Raw genomic sequence first — 17,677 nt, 5'->3', positions numbered from 1 at the left:
TTAATAATATACCTGCAGTGTCTGGCCAGGTAAATGCCCAGTGGCTCTGTTCAAGAACAAAAAAGGCACAGAAAACAGTACTACAAGAGCTTTCTGGAATCCAGTTGCATCATTTCTGACATACACATTTTCAGTATGATATAATCTTAGTTTATTTAATATCTCTGTTCAAATTTAAATATGAATTAATCTACCATTTTAAAGGGTGGACACTCACGTCTGACAGCCCCATGCTTTTATGCAGCAGGCATGATCATTGCAGGTATAGTAGTAAACTTGCAGCAAAAGCATGACATACTGACAATATACCTGCACCTGCATTTGCTCTTTAATAACTAGCTGATTGGGGATTAGATATTTGGATGGTTGGTGGGAATTTATGAGAGTGAGGCTTGAATGTGGAGGACTGCTAAGGATGTATTTGGGAGAGGTTACTATCTGGGAGTTGGGGGAGTCATTTTGGCATATAAGTTAATTATAGCAGAGCTTTCCCAACTGTGTGTCACGGCACTTTAGTGTGTCAGTTGCAGTGTGTAGGTGTGTCACATGAATGAGCCCCACGCTCCTCCTGGGGCTTGAAAGGTTTAGTTTAAACTCCGGTTTGCTTGTACTGTAAAATTGAATTACTTGTGTCATGAAATGATGCAAAACTGAATTACTGTTTTGTGAAATGATCCATGTCCAAAAAGTGTGTCACCAACTTGAAAAGTTTGGAAAGAAGCTGTGGGGTGGCTTCTATTTCAGTTTTTGTTGTTGTTGTTGTAGTAAACAACAATACTGTTTTGTGGAGTTTATTGTGCTTTTGTATGTAGCTGTTGATTATCTGTTACAACCCCATGGGGAACAGTCTCCTGAGGTAAGGAAAATACATTCTGTAGATGCTCTGAAACTTTCTATACTATGGCTATTCCGGGCATTTAGACACCGGTGCTCTGGAGCTGAGCCCTGGTTCAAATTAAGTTCTGTCCCCTGGTGCTAGGATATTCAGTTAGTCCGGTCTTCAATGAATGCTTCACATATTCATTCTGTTCCAGATACAGCCTGCTGAGAAATAAGACCAGCTGAGTCCATTAAACAGATACGGAATAAATTTATTTAACATTGTGTACAAACAAAGACTACAAATGCCTTGGATCTCCTTGTTTCCCAAATACAGATTTTTCAGTCCCTTTTCATTTCCTTCTTTTTTATGACACCTTTTAAATTTACTAACTTTTTGCTGTTTTTATTTTTTTTGGACCTGTTCCAGACAGAGAAAAGCACTAGAAAAACAATTATATTCCACAGCAGTTCCAAGTGCTCAGCATCTCTCTTCAGAATCAACTTTACTGTTTTACTTTTCTGAATTGGACTCTTTGGAATATTGAAGCAAGGAATATTGAAGCAGTACAAAATGCCAATGCAAAAATGCTTTTAAAACACGAAGGCCGTCTTAAAAACAATGACAACAAATATTAGCTTCATGGCTGAAATGTGACCTAGCAGTGAACAAAAAAACCCTTCTCTATAAGCTGAAAATGCAAGCATTTATATAATTTAATTGCATTTATACTTAAATAAATAGTTTATTCATCTGCTTTCCTCTGAATTCAACATGGATCATTAACAGAAGGAAGTTAAAGAAGTTACATAGGCAAGTCCAAGTAAAACCACAGAAAAGGATGCATATTTCATATTGTCGAACTCATAAATTTTTACCTTATTTCAGCTTGATTACTTTAGCTGTATAACTCAGTATTTTTATTCTGTATTTCTACTGCTTTGTATAAATTTAATTTGGACATAGAAGCAGTTAACAGAATCACTTCTACGTTGAAGATGCTGAATGATGCATTTCCAGCTGTTAATACACTTTTGTGGGCTTCAGTTTTCTGATCATTCATCCAAGATAACTCTAAAATTTAAACAAACCTAATATTTACATACTAATTTACCCTTGGGCAATCCTTGGGTATTATCTGTTGTTGTTTTGTAATTGCAGGGCATGTGTCATGGGAAAACCACCAGACAAAATTAGCAACTTCTTGGTTCCCCTCATTTCAGTAGAAAATTCAATACAGTACATGCTTAACTCTCCCATTGAAATTATTGGGATCTAGAATAGCAAACGTGGACTGAGTCATATCTGCTGCCAGCATTTCATACATGTGGGTGATGGGTCATGGTTAAAATTATACAAGGCTTGTAAAGCAGGATGTCAGTGCAAAATCAACTTCATTTTTTTTCAACTTGCTCAAATAAGCTAATGCCAAAAGATCTTTTCAAGTTGTGAGAATGTTAGTTTAACAGAAGGAAAGATTAAGACAGAAACCCGTTTATAATAAAATAGCCTATTTGCTGTCCTTTCCACACAGTAACTTACAACCATTACTAATAATTTCATCTAAATTCATTATAGCTTATTTTGACTGTAACACAGTGAGGGCAAGAGCATGGTATTCATGTGATAAATGCAGTTACTGCATGATATCCCTTTATGAATCCTTACCTTTTATTATAGAAAGCAATTACTCACAGGAGGCCTGTCACCTCTCTTCTTGGTCAAAACATGCCATCACATTACCAGAACATATGCATTCACTTTTGTACACATTTATAAACTATGAGTAGTTTCTTCCTGACCAATGATAAAAAATGCTGACTTGTACAGGACATGATCAAAGGGGAGTAACTGTCAGCAAGTTTACCCTCTTAAAATATTTTTTCATTGTTTATCAATGTAAGGCTGATCATCTGCATTAGCACTCCCAGCAGGAAAGATTAAATCTGGGTGAATAATCTTCACCTAGAAGGCCATTTCCAGATTCAACTCTCATTCAGAATCAGGAATCCTACTCAAGTGATCTTTCTCAAAGAATTGGCTGAACACTAAGTGATGGCTAACCTTGGATATTGACTGGAAATTACTTGAAGAAATTCTCCTGTAAGTCATCCTGCCTCAGGAATTGAATTCACAGAAACAAATCCAGTCAAAAGTTTGTCTAAGACCCTCTGTTACGGTCGGGATTACATTACATTGCTAGTGCTGCATCAGCCTTAGTCCTAATCTCCAGACTGGTGAGAAGGCATGTGATGCTGAAGGCATGTTTTTGCCATTCCCAAGTACCTTGTCTTTTTACATGTAGGACTGAATGGCAATCCCACTGTTATATAAATAACGTAAATTGGTGTTAACTGAAGGGACACCAGTGAAAGTAAGCCTGCACCTGGTGACCTGAGTTTTTCTGGATGTGGCAGGTTTTGCTTCCTGCAAGTAATCTGGCTGATTTACTTAGCTTTTTGGAACACAGCAGGAACCACTGATAACTAAGCAAGCTTCTACCTGAATTACAGTTCTGCCCCTTCGTAAGCCCTGCATTCTTCCCTGATCATGCTAAAGGCCACAAAGCAGTGAAACCCAGAAGCTAACTTTTAAGTACTGGTAAATATTTGCACAGACTGCCAGAAGGGTTGTCAGTGAAAAGAGGACCAGAACATAATGGTGACGAAGAGATGACAGAGGATATGTACAATTTATTCTGATGATTCTTTTTCTCTCTTATGAATCAGTTGTAAGAAACTTTCTGGAGGAATACCTTCTTTGACACTAATCTGGAGAGTGATGCTTATAATACAAAAGGAGTGATGAAGTATGGAAAAATAAGAGCGATACATTCCTACTGAAATGACACTAGCAGTTGTTTTATAACCCGAAGCATACTAAAGGCATCCTTCCTGTGGAGACTCTTGTGGTCAGAGCCAAGGAAATGAAGAACCTCTACATTTGCTTACTCTTGTAGAGTTAACAGGCACATGCTAAGAAGCGTACCGAGAAGCCATAAGTCACTAGACTGCAGTATACTTAAATGTTAATCCAGCCATGACAGTGCACATGCAGAGCTTTGCTGAGGCCAGCAGTTTCCCTCTTCTCTACCTACAAGTGCAGAATTGTTTGGTCTGTGAAGGTTTATTAGAAGAAAACAGGAACCCGCCCCCTGCCTATAACAGGCTTTGGAATGTTCACTACTGTATATCTCAGAAAGTGAAAGTGGTCTGATTAGACAAGTAATCTTCCATTAGTCTTTGTGCCCCTTGACAAGCTCTTGGGATAGGAGCTGAAAAAACAGACACAAGCTCTGTGTTTGCCCTTATTATGATGTGTGAGATATTAAACTTTGTAGCATATTCAGCAGGGCACATGTCCAGAATAGGCAGCCAGTCCCCTCACTCACCATTTCCACAGCCTGACCTCCACAAGGGCTGAAGGTAGATTAAAAAGCAAATCTATCCCAGGATAATTCAGTTACAGCACAAATAAAACAGCTGATCCCAGTGTTACCACCCTAACTCAAAGCTCCGAAAGCAAACCTAAAGCTGTTAGAACTATCTTCCTTGAGTGACCACAGGATGGGAATTCTATCATTGTGGCTCAACCCTTGCTGTAAATTGATAGGCAACAGGGCTCTCTTGGTTTTTCTTAAACAATAACAGCAAAACACAGGGAAGTTATATAGGAAGGGCACAATATCGTATTCATTCACTCAGTCATTCACACCCAATAATATTAAGGATCTATGCTATGGATAACTTTCTGTAAGATGCAATATTCTGTAGGTAACTTGAGGTTTTAAAACCAGAGTATTGAGAAAGCTACATAAGGAACTTGGAATCACAGAAGAGGAATAAAACCCCCCTGGGTTTCTTGGAAGCGATTAGGAAGAGGCCTTCTAAAGTTGCATTTTATAACATTAAGGCATAGAAATTAATCTTCAAAAGATTCCATAAGATTATCTGCCAAGATTATCATCTTGGTTTATCAGTGATATGCAAAACCTGTAATTATGCCCACCCACTTATAACTAATTTGAAATTTCTGAGCTATACACCAAAAGCATCCCGGAAGAATGGGATCACCATTGGAGGGCCGGGCTTCCTGCTATAGTTGGCACCTGAATGTGAAAAAAATCAGTTGCCCAAGCTTCCAGAATTCACAGTGGAGCAGAGTAAGAGAAAATCCTTTCAGAATATGTATTTTAAAGGCAGGTAGAGGGAAAGCCTAACCTGAAACTATAGGTTATCAGTTTTTTGCATTAACAAACAACCTAGTATGGTCAAAACACCTTGGGTTGTATCTAATTGAGTGCTGCTCTGAGCAGACCCACTGAAATTAATGGACATAAATTAGTAATGTTTATTAATTTTGATGGTTTTTCTTTGAATATAACTAATGTTGGATACAACCCTTTATTCACTCAACCAATTCTTGGTCAAATCTGATGCAAAGTTATTAGGCTACTGCAAAAGAGAGGACTTTCCCCCTTTTGGGGTGGGGAGCTTTAGAAGGATGCTGCATACTTCTTTGGTTTGGTTTAGTCACTCAAGTGGTACTGTTCCCCTCTTGCCACTCCCATTCTTTAAATCTCTGAAAAGATTGAAGGAATAACCACCTCCAAGACTAACCAATCTGGTAATCTGTAGCTTGTCTGTGAGAGGCGCATGGAGGGGACATTAAGATCACACATGCATTTGCCAGTGTTGACAGAGGAGCAAGCCGCTTCCCCAACCTAGTATGTGATGCTGCATTAGTGCCAGGGGAAGGCTAAGTCCCCTCTGCCCACGTGAGGTGGAGGAAGCACTAGTCTTGATACCCAGATAGGGATTTCAGTTTGGAAATTGTGAGCTTGGGAGCAGGGCAACCTTAAGCTCTGAGTAGAAGCCCTTGCTTATAGTAGCAGCTTAGACAGGCAGTGGGACAGAGGCACCCTCTAGAAGAAAGGAATCCTTGTCTTGAGGGGCTTTCCTATGAAGTAGCAACTTGCTTATCACCTGCCCACATCACCCCAGTTATGTTTCATCCTCAGAGAGGCACAAGGCCATGCTGATGTGGAGACCAGTATACTGAAAGGCAGTCCTGGTGATTTTAAGAAAACTCCAAGCAGGGGAAATAAGAACCCCTTCACTTGAAAATCTGGATCATTTTTACAGTGTTGCATGCTTAACAGATCATTTAAAACAAAAACAAAAAACCAACCCTTTCTCAATTTTCAGATCAGTTTAAATTTAAATTCAGATCAGTTTCCCAGCTCAGAATTGCAATTATTCAGGAAAGCATAGGTTTATAATACTAATTCATAATTATTAATACTAATAAAAAAATCAATTAATTGCCTAAATCTCTCCAACATCTACGTGCCTCCATGTAAGAATTCACCTGCTCATCAAAGCAGCTCTCAAGGTTTCCAAAGCAAAGGCATCCTTCTTACAACTATGCAGTATAAAGTATCAATTCAATATTAAAATTACAGTTTTATGTAAATTTTTAAAAATAAGTCAGGCAAGGTGAATTGGCACATTTGTAGTCTTTGCAGTATTGCATTTCCAGTTGTAAGCCGCAGCTATAGATAAGTAACAACCAATGATGCACAAAGGAAAATAGCAGCCCCTTTTGAATGAGAAGTGGTGCAAATTCAAAATCAGAAGACAAAAAAAGACGAAGCCCTTAAGAAATTACAGTTCTCAGAACAGGGTCAAAGCAACCCTCCCCCCAGCCCCCATATCTCAAGAAAACCATTTAAGGCCTCTCTAAGGCTTCCATGTCATTGTAGAGGATCTGATTAGCTCTTTAAGCACCACCAATCTCTGCAGCTCCCTTGTGCTGGTTCTTCAGGTAATACAAGTCCAGTACAACTACATGAAAGACTGTGATTGTGAGACCAGTTGAACTTGCAATACAAGTATGACTGGAATGTCAAGGAAGGACTATCTCTTATACTTGGGGTGGCCCCAAACTTCCCAGGAACAGGCTTGGGTAAATCCAAAGAAAGTGTGCATATAAACTTTTAGTGCCGTACCAAAAATTGACCAAACAGGGATGCTATGATACTGTATCATAGGGGGATCCTTTGCTAACAAGATACTTTGGGATATTTCGACAGGATGACCCATGCTTCTCCCGCTTTTCCATCTTTGAAGAGAGCCAAAGGAGGCAAGCTCAGTTCAGCCTAGAATCTGTTTGTATCCTGAATCCATGGAATGATCCCAACATCTGAAGTCTTCCTTCACCCCTAGCCTTGCATGGCCAATCCCAAATCCCTCAACAATAGAGTTTTGTCCAGGACATTGATCATCAATATGGAGCGGGATTAATCAATTCTGCCATTCTACTACGTGGGAAGGAATCTGAGATACTATATTTACTCAAATGTAATGTGCACCTTTTTTGGCCAAATTACATCACGAAAATTAGGGTGAGCATTAGATTTGATGGTGCATTAGATTTGATTGCAAGCTTGAAAAACACTGCTGACATAGCAAATACTTTTTTGGTTACAAGGTTTTGAAAATTGAGGTGCGTATTTGATTCGATAGCACATTAGATTTGTGTAAATACAGTAGCTTGGTCAATCATTTCCCAGCCCCATAGCTCATGCGTCCGTCCCCTTTAAAGCCATAGGGGAGAACCATTGCCTAGAACAACCTCATCCTAGTGTTTTGGACTGTAACTCTCATCAACCCCAGCCAGCACAGCAATTGAGGAAAGCTGGCTTAGAAGGACAGAAAGAGAAATGGTTGTATGGGATGAGACAAAGCAGGGTAGAAAACTGCAATTCAGACAGTATATCTTCCTGTTAACAGAATTATCCCATTATTTTTTACCTCTAATAATAATAATACTAAATTTAATAGCATGTTAGATATCTTCACCTTTTTTTTAGCACCACAAATACTTTGCAATCCACACTTCTTTTTAAAGGCTTGATTGAACAGCAAGGGAAATGGGAGAAGCAGAATTTAGATTATAGTGACATTAGTCTAGAGAAGAACATTTGTAACATGCTGCAGCCCCATTTGGATATAACATATCTTGGCTTACTAAGCCAAAATACGAATGAACTTTGTGCATGCAAATGCTGTCCCTTTCTCTCTTCTCTGTGTCCCATGACTGAAGACATACAGTACTGGGTTACTTTACCATAGTTTCCTGTTACATCCAAACCAAGAGACTATGGCTACCATGTTCTAATCAGTGCCTGAAACTGTGAAAGCTGTAAATGATCAACTTCACTTGCTGCACACTATTTACCAGAAGTCCTGCAGCTGGATCAGGTCAAAGACATAGTCTAGCATGCTTCCTCTGGGAAGCTCACAAAGCACCACACAGCCCTCTTCCTGGTGCCTCTGACACTGCAGGTACCATGTAGGCAACACAACTAATAGCCACTGAAGGGCTTATCCTCTATAAGATTTGCCTAATCTGCTTTTTGAAAGCCATTTATGTCACTGGCTATCACACCATTTTTTGGCAGCAATTTCTGTTGTTGAAGAGAAGAGAAGGGAGGAAGGACAGAATGAAGCACACGAATGCAAGGCTCGTGCATATCTTGGCTTAATAATTTAATTTATTAATTAACGGTATGTCTATGCCACTCTGTAACCAAAGTTCTGTGAGTGGCTTACACAAAAATTGTTAAAATACAATAATGACAATTAGAAAAACAATAACAGTATAAAATAAAGTGAGAACAATAAAATAATAAGCTGATAGAGGTTACGTCTAAACAGGGACAGTATCGTAGCCTTGGTAGGAAGAGGAGCTAAGCAATATCAGATTCCCATATGAATAATTTTAAGGAACATGAAAGATGCGGGAATACACATAGAAAATGACAAAACCTCTCCTCTCTTTCGGAATGTGTGATTTCATAATACCCAAAGCAGCTGACATTATGGAACAGTACCAAAAAAAAAAAAACCCCATCAGTAAGGCTGTCAAAGCATACATTTCTCCACTACCTTTTAGTTTTGTTCAACAAGGAGAATCACTTTTATTTATCAGAACTTAGGAACATGACAAACCTTTGTGGGAGTCTCATTCCCTACTTCAATCCTTCTCCTGAACCAAGCCAACAATTTAGTTTAACATCTTAGCCCTTTATCACACTTTTAATAAGGAAGGAGGGGCTCTGTCTTCTTCTCCCTTGCCTGCAAGCAGTTTCTGGTCTTCTTGGTAAAATTGGTGGCATGTATGGGTATAACTAAAAATTATGCTGGATGACCAAGTGGGAAGCGATAGGCAAAATATCTCCCCAAATATTATGTAAAATCAGAGCAAAAGCAAAAACCTCCCTGTCCATTTGAGGACTCTACAATTAGTTCATGTTTCCAGTTCCCAGCACTGATCCTTTCCCAGTGGTATAATTCACTGGTGCCTAGATACGGCTGCTCTGAAGTCCATGAATGTCTAGGATTTCTGAAAAATACAAAATGCTCCCTGCTCAATCAACCATCATTGTGTAGGTTATCAAACATCTTATCAAAACATTTATATTTACCAGCAAAAAAGGGGTTGAGGTGGAAAAGACAATTTCCATAAGCAACATACAAAGTCTCAAGAAAGAACATAAAAATTCAAGTATCGAAAAAGCGATTCTGATGAAAGTTTAGGTCAAGCAGCTGGGAGACAGCCATTGACATTTGTCCCCAGATCTCTGAAGAAATGTTATGGTGTTTATGTGTAGGCACAGCCTTCATCATCTGGGTGGAGAACTGGATAAAAGTTTTTTTTTCTTTTTTATATGGGGAAATGGGATGAAGCTCCCCATTTTGCAAGTGATCTTCTATTCTATTTAGAATGCCTGAAGAATTTAGCAAATCTTTCACATTAGCATTGCCCATTATTTTTTTGGTTCATACAGAAAGTAAGGTCATCTAAATACTTGCCATCGTCACACCCTCCCCCAGTCTCCTTTACCACACTGGCCTTAATATGATGCAACAGGAAGTGCCTCCTTTATCAACCCCTACCCAAAAAGGGACAAAAGGCAAGAAAATGTGGTTTCTTCTCTCCGTTTCCAAGAAAAGAGGCAAGTCTGTGACAAAAACAACAACCAACCAAGAGGTCTGATTGTATATGAAGCCTCTAATTCATTAATTAATTTATTAAAAAGAGACTAGTTGAAATCAAGATTTAAATTTCCATGTAGAGGGCATCATAAATGCATATACTTTGCAGTATTCCATTAAAAACCAAAACAGCAGCTATTAAAGCTACAGTTTTGATATATCCTTTTGCTCTTCACAAGAGGTCCAAGTAGAAATCTTGAAGCTTCCCAAAGATAAAATTAATTCCATTGAAAAAAACAAAACCCACAGAGGAATCTGTTCTTTCACATACCCCACAGGAAACAGTTTTTGCTGCTCAGGGCTACCCTCTGCTGGTTGAAAACTCACAGCACAGCCTGGCCCAGTTCTTTCTTGTTCTAGTGGTCAAAAGAGGAAGGAATCTTTCTTTCTTTTTCTTTAAAAAAAAGTCTTCAGCCTATCATTGCCTGGCAAATAGCAGAGGGACTGAAGGCCTTATTTCCTCCTGGTAGGCAAGGACAAACCAGGAATGTCTGAAGGAGTAATGTGTTTCTCTCATTCCCAGAGTGGGGCAGTTCACACCCATGGCAAATTCCACACGGACTGATCAAGGCTCCTACACTTCTGTGGAGAACAGGATACTCTGTCTCTTGCTATCAGGGGTGGGGATAGTCTCTAGCTGCAAGAAGTAGAGAAGAACTTGGACCTGGAAAACAAAGGAGAAAACAGGTCAATGAAAGCCAGTGTAGTGAAGTGACCTAACTATGAGGGCAACTGCTTTATGTAGCAGATTTTGGGTGCTGTACACTCAACGGGAGATCCAGGTTGGAGCACAATCCATGGGAAAATTAGGCTATCTGTTCATTTACTTATTTAAAGAATGCATTTCCACTCTTCAATAACTTTCCTACAGCAGTTTACTGTTTTTATTACGTTGTGTAACAAAACACAGAGAAAACGTTCAGCAACATTAGTGACTGACTGATAGCTAGAGCGAACCTAATCCCACAAGGTGAGCCACTAGGCTTTGCCTTGCCTTAGGGACACTATGTACTCATTAAGTTGCAAATTTTTTCTTGGACTATCCCACTTCTTTACCTGGGACATGACTTCTAGTGACCAGCTATCAGTCATGGCTATTGGCTGAGTTGGATTAGCAGGGATTTTACTATCTTTTTCCGATGGCCTGAGCAGCGTTGGTCCAAAAACAGTTGCCAGATTGTGAAGTGACATCTTGTTGATGTTCTCCTTCTCAGCAACCCTGAAGCAATTGGGTAGAGGCAGCGGAGGGAGGGAGAGAAAGAAAGAAAAAGAAAGAAAGACACAGTTTCATTTCTGCAGCTCAGAAGATGGTTCTCATTTACACCACCCTTGCAAAGACTTCAAATCCTAGCAAATTATGGTTTAGTTTTTATAACAAAGACAAGAGGTACTCCATTCAAGGTCTTTGCCACTGTAAGAAGCTATTTGTGATAACAGATTGTGGCAGCAGCAGATGCAAAGGTGATAAGAGCAGGACTGTCCATCTAAAGTTCTACGCAAGCCAGATTTTCACTATATTCTGTTATCTGCATCGCAATGAATGTTAGCTTTGAAGTAAAAAACACACGTTATTGTTCCTCAAATCTTGGTTTAAATGAATTTTGAAACTGGGGCAGAGATGGGCCCTAGGTCAGTTCTCCAATACTTGTATGAACGTTGTTATTTTATAAGAACCCTAGAGTGGCAAGCAATCCATGGGGTTTGTTCAAGAGGAATGAGGACAAGAAGTGACTCCCCCCAACACTTCTACGTATGATCTACCACTGCAGACGAGCCATCTCAGAGCAGTAGTCTCTCTTAGAGCCAAGCTGAAAAGGTGTCTTGACCAGGTCTATTAACCATATGTGTTCAGTTATTATTCCCAACAATGCCTAGTAATGCATTCCAGGAGTTCCATAGTAAGTACTGAGAGATGGTCAATGCTGAAAAAGGACATCTAGCATTACCTTTTCAAATGGTCCAGGAGAAAAAGGAATGTGACAAGGTTGGGTTCTGGAAGAGACAGCAGTAGGTTCAGCATACAGCTTTCTTTAGCAACTGGATCTGAAAGTGCTAGATGAGGAGAGGGGGGGAAGCGTCAGGATGGGAGCACACAATGCAGCTTCACAAGGCATGGAAGGGAGGCTAGCCTGGCTCCTCCCACACTTTTATAATCATTATAGTGAAGATTTTTAAAAATTCTGCAAGGCCTTTAGGCTGCAGGCCATTTTATGATTTTTAAAAAATAATATTGGATTTTAATTGTATTTTATCATTTCATATTTCTGAATGAAATAACAAAGGGTGGTATTAAACTAACAAAAAAACCTCCAAGATTATTGCTGTCAACAGTCTTTCTTTATGTTATTTGCTCAGAGTAGCATCACTGAAATGAATGTACATAACTTAATCAAGTTCATTAATTTCCATGGGTCTGCTCTGAGCAAAACCCTATGCTATTAAGCAATCTTATATAAATAACAGTTAAAGGTTGCATCCAGACAATTTGTTTATTGTGCATTTATTCTTATTTTTTCTGTGGGGAGATTAGATTATGTCTGCTATTGATCACTCTGATTTGTTTGCTGGGAAGTTAGATAACTGTGTCAAAGCGAGTGTTATCCCACACTTTCCAGTGTGTATTCATGTCACTCAATGTTTTGAGGAAACAGGCTTGTTGTGCAAGTCCTCTCAATAATCTATAACTGTGTAACCTGAATCTGCTAGTATGTGATTGAATCCCCCAATCAAAAATAGCAACAGTCTGGAAGTGCCCAAAGTACATAATATGTTTCACTCAAGTTACAAAAAATAAAATCCAGAGACCAAGCTCAATACAGGCACATCCTCACTGCTCCCCCAATCCATCCTGAACTCTGCTGCCCTAACTTCTCTTGGGCAGCTGAATCTTTTCCTCCCTCTGCAGCATCAAGCTACACACAGGTCCAGGAACTGACCTAATTTTGGTTTAGAAGCTGCCTCCTAAAGAAGGGCTGAAACTTAATACATTACAAACTTGTGCCTCACAGACTGCAGAGCCAAACCTGGCCCAGTTATTTGCCTCAGCTATGAGAAAAGAGTCCCAATTGCATGCTAGATATTATCAGGAAAGGGATTGTTGTCCACTGCACAAATGGAAAACTGTACAGTTCTGGCTGGCACTTTTCAAACTGGGGATTGCAGATCTGAAAGTCTGGAAGATGCAACGATATTATCAGCGGCCTGGAAACACTCCCCTACGAGAAAATGTTGCAATTTAAAATACTTAAAACATTAGGAATGTTAACAATTCTAAAGCAGTTACATTTCTAATGCTTTAAGTATTCTTGCATTATTTTGGGTAAGAGGATGCCCTGAAGGAGTTTCTGCCAAATATCTTCAGTCACATTTCCTCCAAATTGATTCAGCAATCCTGAAGTAGTATGTTTGTTAGTCATCAAATTCTCACCAATGCCTTCAGCAAAGTTGGGATAGAGTTCATCTGTGAAGAGGGGCTCAGGCAGTTCTCTGAAGTAGAGCTTTAAGGTCCCTGCAATGGCATTCACATCCATCTCACTCATCATGACGGAGACATCTTTGTTATCTGAAATAGAGGGAGGGGAAGGGAAATGTGAGGGGAGCAGAGCCTTTAGCTACTCGGGTGTTGCTTCTGAACTTCCTCTCTGCTGAAATTGTTTGCTCAGTTCAAAAATGATGGTAGAGCTTTTGGAGGATCAGGAATATGCCATGGGCTTGCACACTCTGGCTGTGTATGCATTAACATTTACCCTGTCTCCAGTGTGCTGCCACCACTGGTGTTTGAAACAGTGCACACATGACAGTTAACCACAATGCATACGTATCTCGCAGTTTCTTGAGAAATACTGCTGCTTGATGCATTGAACCAGCTTCTTTTCGATTTGAAAATGTAAACAACATTCATTTCGCAGTTAAGCTAAAGCATGTACGTTAGAAACAACTGCATTGCAGATCTCTTCCTTTTCTGAACTACTTCCATTGAGACTGGCCCTAGTAACTGTTTGTAGAGTGAGTGGAGCACTGACTCTGTTCATTTTTAGTGGAAATGAAAACCTTAGAAGCTGATACTCACTGACGTCAAAAGCAGCTTTCAGAGCCTGGATATCGGTGGCAACGCCAGAGACTCGGTAAATGCCCACCTCCTCCATGCCACGACGCTCAATCTCCTCGACACACTGGCGCACAATGTAAGGCACCTTTGATCTCTCTCTCCTGCAAGAAGAAGTCCAGTTCAGTAAAGGCAAAGGCAATAATTATGTGTGAATGTACACACACCACAAGCAAGAAACCAATTTCAAACTGCCTTTGATTCTGTGGAAAAACTAGAGGCTGCCTGCATTTAAAGGCAGACATTTTTCCCCCGGTATCATTTTGTATTTTCAAAAGTAATACTAATACAAATTTACAGAATTACTATGTCAAAAAATTAAAACGGTAAAACTGTTGTTCAAGATGTACAGCTATTTATCATTTTCAAAGTTATGTGCTATTTCTGATCTGCCCCTAAGCTTGTGAGTATCATATTGAAGCACTTGCCATTCCCTGATATGCCATGCTGCTCAAAAGTACAAAGTTTATTGATGTGCAGAAAAGTAAGAGGTCAAACCACTGGCAGCTACATTCTCTCACTCCAACACCATAAAATTCCAGTCATCAGTTCATACCATGGGTACCAAACCATTCACCTGACTCCAGAGAATCACGTGTTTTTCTTTTCAAAGTAAGGCTGATACCTGAGAGGAAGCTAAAAATCCTCATTCAACTTCTCTATTTTTTAAAGATGTCACTTTAATATGTGTGCTTTAGTAGTCCTGTTTTTTGCCTACAGAATAATGATTCCCTCCCAAGTTCTCCAGTGCCAGTAAACATTCTGCTGGCAAATGAATCATGACTAAAGTTCAGGGGTTAAAACTAATATAGCACCATCCAGATGGTGTGAATGTTTTTTTGAGTGTGGTGCATAATGGCTGCTCGGTAGCTTGGAAAATCCCAGGGTGAGTCATCTCACAGGATAGGAAGAGACCAAGGGTTGGTTCCGGAGCACGGCATAGCACATGATGTTCAAAGTAAACAAACTTGGGTTCCAAGCAGATTTATGCAGCTCTCAATGAAGATGATGCAGCTTGCAAAACAGATACTCTCCCCTCCCCTCAAAACTACCTGTTAGAAAACAGGCAAATTATACATGTTAACTTTTGTTCACTGTCAGGTCAGGAGAAAGGCCTTAAGGAAAAACCCTGGATTAAAAAGAAAAAATGATGAAATAACTCACTTGGTGACCACTGCGATCTTTACTCCAAATACGCCTGTTTGTTTGCGGGAGGGCATCCTCTTTAAGCTGAACTCTCTGCTGGTGAACTTCACAGACAGCTTCACTTCAACCTTGAAGAAAAAGGAGATTCATAGCTACTCTTTCCAACAACAGAAATTCTCGTTGGATTTCTCTCATTCAAAAACAGTCACAAGGAGTAACAATGAATAGCACAGGGGTTTGGATCATCAGCTGGGTGACCTGCTCTGTTCTGAGCTCCGCAATCAGACTGAGTTACTTTCATACTCCATGTAAACTGCTTTCCCTTGGGAAAACTACACAGAACAATGCACCTTCTTCTCAACTACATACCACATTAGTCTCTTGTGATTACAAACAGAGTCTTCTAACACTTCAAAACAACAAAATGTCAAAGGGGGTAGAAATAACAAAGCTAATGTGGAAAGAAATGTGAAGTCTAATACAAACTGAAAGTCAACCAGACTTTTCTAAGATTTTAGGCCAGGAGAGCCTAAAAAGTGGGTCTCCAGATGTTGCTGGACTACAACTCCCACAATCACTGGGGCTCAATATCTTGAGATCCACAGGTTAGCCATCCCTGTTTTTAGCCTTACACTTGCAAAATATTGTTTCTGGAGTTTACAGTTAGAATTGTTTCGGTAAAATCTCTTAAGGTAAGGCGTCTTACAGCTGCTTTTATTACTACTTTAACTTTTCATCCCTCAGTTTGTTTTTGTTTTATTTTACATGTGGTTTACTGCTTCTTAAAAGAAAATGTGTTAGCTTCTCCAAGTACATGGCAACATGAAAAGCATAATATAAAGTATATAAATAATAGCAGCTATGCATAATGTGCAGCTTATCCATGCTCACTAGGAAGAGACAATAGTCAGACAGCAAGTCTCATTTGATATTCAATGAGCAGAGACTCTTCTGTATTCAGTAGCATTAACACCACAGTGAGCAACAACTTGTAACTGAGGGTCAAAGAAGATTTTACATGATGCATGAGATTTTAATGTTCTTCAAAACTACTTATGTCTGAAATAATTGCTATTTCATCTGAAGTAGTTTCCCCAGCTAAACCACTTTTATCTGGTTAACTGGAGCTTATTAATACAGCTCATTGAAGAGACAGTGTACACAGATGCCTGTTCTTAATAGATTCCACTGTGTGCCATTCTTTGTCAAAAAGCTATGCCAACATTGCTTATATTTTAAAAGGGAGAACAGGACTTCAGTGGTTACAGACAGGCAGCTCTGAGCGCTGGCGGGCATTTGATCTGCTGAGAAGTTCTCCAATACAAGCCACTGCCATTCCCATTTATTTCAGTGAAAATTGCAGAGGAGAATTCCAGAGTGCATTGTCCCCTTTGTTAAAAATTAGTGCCTGCAAGGGCACGCAGTTGTGAGTGTTGTTTTGATTTTCCACACCAGGCATCAATAGGACCAAATAGTCAAGGTGCCAATTTAATAAGGCCGAGTGCTTTGAGAGGTCAAACAGGCTTCAGAGAAAGACCTTGTTGTGCGAGAAGCAGCCTACATGACTACAAAGACAGCTAGGGTGGTCTATTGCTGCACCAGGAACAGGATGTGCATATTCTGCATATGTCCAGATCCTCTGTAACATTATTGCATTAGAAATAAAACTCTCCTATCTTCCCCATCCAGGGAAGTGCAGATTGTTATCAGAGAGCTTATGTGTTTTGGCAGTATGGGCGATACAAAGGCAGAATTTCCAACATAGAAAATTTATACATGCTGTTCCTATGCAACAATTGAATGCTCAAAGCTGCTCTGTATCTGTGTGCTAATGGAGACTGCACCCACGCAAGGAACAATCTATAAAGCTGGCTCCTCAGCAGGCATGTAAACAGCTGCACAGGGCCTGGCAAGCAGCTTGCTGTCAGTGTTTTATATCATCATCTGCATGTGTGTGCAGATGTTACAACAACATTTGAGTATGGGTCTTCAGTCACCAGGAGCACAAGACCTGAAAATCTAATCCAGAACGGAACAGTCAGGAGCAGCCAGCTTGCATTTTAGAATTGTCTGTACTTACTCCATTCATCAATATGACGGTGCGTTGCCAGTCTTTATCTTGCAACGTCTGTGGATCCAGCTGAAAAATGGAGAGTTATTAGTGAGTTAGCAATCAGGTGCAGAGGCCAAAGTGGCTGTATTGCCTTACATAAATTAGTCAAATAATTTTATTATTTATACCCTGCCCATCTGGCTGGGTTTCCCAAGCCACTCTGGGCGGCTCCAAACAGAGGACTAAAAACAGAATAAAACTTACAACATTAAAAACTTCCCTAAAGAGGGCTGCCTTCAGATGTCTTCTAAAAGTCAGATAAGTTATTCTATTTCCTTGACATCTGATGTTAGGGCGTTCCACTGGTCGGGCGCCACTACCAAGAAGGCCTTCCGCCTGGTTCCCTGTAACCTCACTTCTCGCAGTGAGGGAACCACCAGAAGATCCTCAGAGCTGGACCTCAGTGTCCAGGCTGAACGATGGGGGTTAAG

General features: G+C 39.9%; 1 protein-coding gene across 1 annotated transcript in view; it reads right to left on the bottom strand.

Moving 5' to 3' along the window:
* Window positions 1-8,360: 8,360 nt before the first annotated feature.
* The window catches only part of BCR (BCR activator of RhoGEF and GTPase), a 91,202-nt gene continuing 81,885 nt past the window's right edge, over window positions 8,361-17,677 (bottom strand). The window contains exons 17-23 of the mRNA XM_081893228.1: window positions 17,214-17,273; window positions 15,152-15,261; window positions 13,952-14,091; window positions 13,310-13,444; window positions 11,829-11,934; window positions 10,939-11,101; window positions 8,361-10,546 (exon numbers count right to left, since the gene is read on the bottom strand). Of these exons, the coding sequence (XP_081749354.1) occupies window positions 10,457-10,546; window positions 10,939-11,101; window positions 11,829-11,934; window positions 13,310-13,444; window positions 13,952-14,091; window positions 15,152-15,261; window positions 17,214-17,273 (804 nt within the window). The 3' untranslated portion in view covers window positions 8,361-10,456. The remainder of the gene's footprint in view (window positions 10,547-10,938; window positions 11,102-11,828; window positions 11,935-13,309; window positions 13,445-13,951; window positions 14,092-15,151; window positions 15,262-17,213; window positions 17,274-17,677) is intronic.

The sequence above is a fragment of the Podarcis melisellensis genome (genome assembly GCF_964234715.1).
Source record: "Podarcis melisellensis genome assembly, chromosome: 16".
Classification (NCBI taxonomy): Eukaryota; Metazoa; Chordata; class Lepidosauria; order Squamata; family Lacertidae; genus Podarcis; species Podarcis melisellensis.
This window is presented reverse-complemented; position numbering and strand designations above follow the sequence as displayed.